Genomic DNA, 3,800 nt, shown 5'->3' with positions numbered 1-3,800 from the left:
AGTCTTATTGTAAAACTCGTTAAAGGGTTGATTGTGACTTGTAGGATCGCTACGTCCAACAGATGGCGCTATAGAGTTCAAGTCCTCTTTTTCTCTGAAGAGGCAATTTGCCTGCAGGTTTTTATATATATATATATATATATATATATATATATAATATTCATTATGTAAACTTTGGGGCAGGTCACTGAGGGATCAGTGACCTGTCTGAAGCCATACTGGTGAATACCTAAGGGTACCGTCACACAGTGCAATTTTGATCGCTACGATGGCACGATTTGTGACGTTACATCGTCGCTTAATTATCGCTCCACTGCGGTCACACTTCACGATGTACGGCGCTGGAGCGATAATTTCATGACGTATTTGCGATGTAGAAGTCGTATGGGACAGTCGTACGGTCGTGTCACACAAGACGATTCAGAGCAAATTTTGCATAATCTGTGCGTGACGTTGTTCACTAGGGGGCGTGTCGAGCTGCTAGCTATGTGCTGATAGGCCACAGGTTCTGTGCACACAATTGGTTGGAAAATTTGTCACCTGAGCGCTATTGTTTCCAAGCCACCTCACCGGTTTCAAAATTTCCTTTCTTCACTTTGTACTTGGACACTTGTTGGACTAGGACATCGGATTCAGTATTTCACAGAATATTCCACGCTTTGCACCGCAGCTTCGAGGTATGTTACACCACTTGGGCATAGTGGATGGAACGATGTACTGTCGTCATGAGCGCTTCGTTCCGTCGCTGAAGCGATGCGGATGGTACGCTGTTGTGACTGGTTGTGACTGGTGGGCTAGAGCGTGGTAGATGGAACGCTGTTTGGTCGGCATGACCGCTTCGTTCCGCCGCTGAAGCGATGCGGATGGTACGCTGTTGTGACTGGTTGTGACTGGTTGTGTCTGGTGAGCTACAGCGTGGCAGATGGTACAATGTATGGTCACCATGAGCGCTTTGTGTGGCTGCTGTATGGAAGCGGGCGGTACACTGTTCTGGGTTATGGTGGCCTATGGCGTGGCAGATGAAACAAGCGATGCGGATGTTACGCTGTTGTGACTGGTTGTGACTGGTGGGCTAGAGCGTGGTAGATGGAACGCTGTTTGGTTGGCATGACCGCTTCGTTCCGCCGCTGAAGCGATGCGGATGGTACGCTGTTGTGACTGGTTGTGACTGGTTGTGACTGGTGGGCTAGAGCGTGGTAGATGGAACGCTGTTTGGTCGGCATGACCGCTTCGTTCCGCCGCTGAAGCGATGCGGATGGTACGCTGTTGTGACTGGTTGTGACTGGTTGTGTCTGGTGAGCTACAGCGTGGCAGATGGTACAATGTATGGTCACCATGAGCGATTTGTGTGGCTGCTGTAGTGAAGCAGGCGGTACACTGTTTTGGGTTATGGTGGCCTATGGCGTGGCAGATGGAACAATGGATGGTAGGCATGAGCTCTTTGTGTGGCTGTTGTTGTTAAGCGTTTGGCACACTGGCAAAAGTATTGTTTAAAGGACTCTTTGTCAACCGTGTAATTTTTTTTTTTTTTATAATTATTTTTCAGATGTCAAATCGTGTGGAATTCATCAGGGAATTCATCGAAATATACCAGTCTTTTCCCTGCCTCTGGAAAATCAAATCTCCAGAGTATTGTAACAGGGAAAAGAGGCAGGAGGGTTATTTAAAGCTCATTGAGCTTTACAATCGTCATGCACCAGAAGAGCCAGCAAACGAAGCGGTTATTAAAAAGAAAATTCAGGCGCTCCGCACGGTGTGGAGGAAGGAGCTTAACAAGGTTCTTCACACTACAAAGTCCGGGGCTTCCACCGAAGATGTTTATGTGCCAAAGCTTTGGTATTTTGAACATCTGAATTTTCTGAGGGACCAAGAGGTGCCACGGACTTCCACGTGTTTTCGCTTGTTGGCACCTGTGGAACAAATTGTTTCGGAGAACCACGCCGAGCAGGAGTCACAAGGGCAACAAGTAAGTAGCTCTTTGGACGAAAGTTCACCAATGTGTCCTATAATTACATAATTTTTCTCTGCATTTTATGTTTTATACTTCTGATTATCACATCAGTTTGAAGTTATTACAAAAACATGTCCACATAAGTAACCCTGTCGCAGTAAAGTATTATATGGGGAACATAATATGTATGAAATGGCGATATTTCTAAACCATACCATCTAAGCAATATAGAAAATAGTATCGCTTCAAGCTGCCGATGTACTCTTGTTGAGACTATTTAGACTATAAAATATTCATCAGGTTCCCCTAGCAGTCAGAACAGTGTAGTTAAAAGTATTAAATAAATGGGAAGGTTAAAGAATATTACTAAGCTTAAAATATATTACAACCTTTTTTTACCTACTACGAATATATAGTTTGGATGCGGTTATGGTGGTCAAACTTTTTGTTGCCAGGTTCGTAACTTGTTTTTTTTTTTTTTCCCCCAGGATGACAGTGCGCAGGACAGTACACTGGACTGTTCACAGGACTGCACGACAACAGATTTAGTGGAGGCGGCACCTGCCAGGACTCAATCGAGGCAAGGTCCAAGGAAACGGAAAGCCACCTCAGACGTTTCACATGAACTGTTGAGCCTTGCAAAAAAGGTGTTAACAAACAATGTTAGCCCTGCGTTGCAGGGGTTTGGACACTATGTTGTTGACAAACTGGCCAAAATGGACGACAGCCAAAGAACACTAGCGGAGCGTCTAATATTGGAAGCAGTAAACAAGGGTACAGATGGGGATTTGGACAAGCACACTCGTTTGGTCTATTCCCGGCCAATGCAGCGGACAGAGCCCTCATATTACAATGGTTGGTCACAGTGTCAGACACCAATGCGACACAATGTTCCCGTTTCCCACTTCGGCCAGCCACCCCCTAACCACTCCTACACGCCAATACCTTCACATATGGCTTCGCCCGTCAGGCACCAAAGTTATCAGCCGGAAGAATCGTCGTATCACAATTTGTGATTTCCTAACTTCTTTTACATTACTTTTTATTTTATTGTCTTGTTAAAATAATGTTTCAAATAAAAGCTATTATTAGAAATTCTATCACGACTGTTTGATTGGTGTGTCTCGATCACAGCACTGTATGAGGGCACAAATTAACGTAACAAATTCATGTACAGTTAACTAATACAAAAAAAATGGAATCATAGTTTAACTAAATATTTTTAATGTAACAACCAAAAATGTATTATTGGCCCGCCTCCAACTGCTGGCACATGTCCCGAAGCTTCTGCAGCTCCTCCATTGCCACATTGTGCTGCTCCTGAATACGCGCCATAGTGTGGATTAGCTTTTCTATGCCGGCTTCAAGATCCTCCTTGTTCACACTGACGACAGCTGTGGGTCAAAAAACATAACATTAATAACACTGTAGTCTCCCGATGTGTCTTTGCTTCTGTGAAGGAAAAAAGAAAAAAAAACAGTCAGCATATAAGGCAATACTGACTTGGGGGGGGGGGGGTGTTTGGGTTGGGGGTGAAAGAGTGGGCCTGCCACAAAATCAAAATAACTTTATTGTGGGAACCTACTAGGATGTTGAGGCACGGAGGGCACTTCGGGATCAGAGTCCATGTTGAATGCCTCGTGCTGTCGGCGGCGGCGCTGTCTCTTTGCCTCTGTGAAGGGAAAAAAAAAAAAAAGGTCTGTTAGCATATATGGCAACACTGGCTGCCGGGGGAGGGGGGGGGAAGAGGGGACCTGCAACTGAATCCAAATCACATAATTGTGGGAACCTACTAGGATCTGGAGGAGTTGACCCGGAGGGCACAGATCCAGAAGAGGCTGTGCGGGAT

The 3,800-nt window shown here is 45.3% G+C and overlaps 1 protein-coding gene and 1 long non-coding RNA gene across 2 annotated transcripts; one reads left to right on the top strand and one right to left on the bottom strand.

The window, feature by feature from the left end:
• The first annotated feature begins 277 nt into the window (after positions 1–277).
• LOC138671008 (uncharacterized) lies at positions 278–3,049 on the top strand. Its single transcript, XM_069758838.1, has 3 exons — positions 278–677; positions 1,547–1,966; positions 2,440–3,049. The coding sequence occupies exons 2-3, from the start codon at positions 1,547–1,549 to the stop codon at positions 2,965–2,967; spliced, it is 948 nt and encodes a 315-aa protein (XP_069614939.1). The 5' UTR covers positions 278–677; the 3' UTR covers positions 2,968–3,049.
• Positions 3,050–3,065: 16 nt separating this feature from the next.
• Positions 3,066–3,800, bottom strand: LOC138671009 (uncharacterized). Its single transcript, XR_011319411.1, has 3 exons — positions 3,745–3,800; positions 3,537–3,623; positions 3,066–3,345 (listed from the first exon to the last, which is right to left on the bottom strand). It is a non-coding gene; the product is annotated as an uncharacterized lncRNA (long non-coding RNA).

Source organism: Ranitomeya imitator, chromosome 3, assembly GCF_032444005.1.
Source record: "Ranitomeya imitator isolate aRanImi1 chromosome 3, aRanImi1.pri, whole genome shotgun sequence".
Taxonomy (NCBI): domain Eukaryota; kingdom Metazoa; phylum Chordata; class Amphibia; order Anura; family Dendrobatidae; genus Ranitomeya; species Ranitomeya imitator.
The sequence above is the reverse complement of the archived record's forward strand: the minus strand, read 5'-3'. Positions and strand labels throughout refer to the sequence as shown.

Coding starts and splice junctions, on each gene's coding strand:
- LOC138671008 (XM_069758838.1), top strand. CDS start 1,547: ATGTCAAATCGTGTGGAATTCATCAGGGAATTCATCGAAATATACCAG. Junction 1,967..2,439: donor AGGAGTCACAAGGGCAACAA/GTAAGTAGCTCT, acceptor TTTTTCCCCCAG/GATGACAGTGCGCAGGACAG.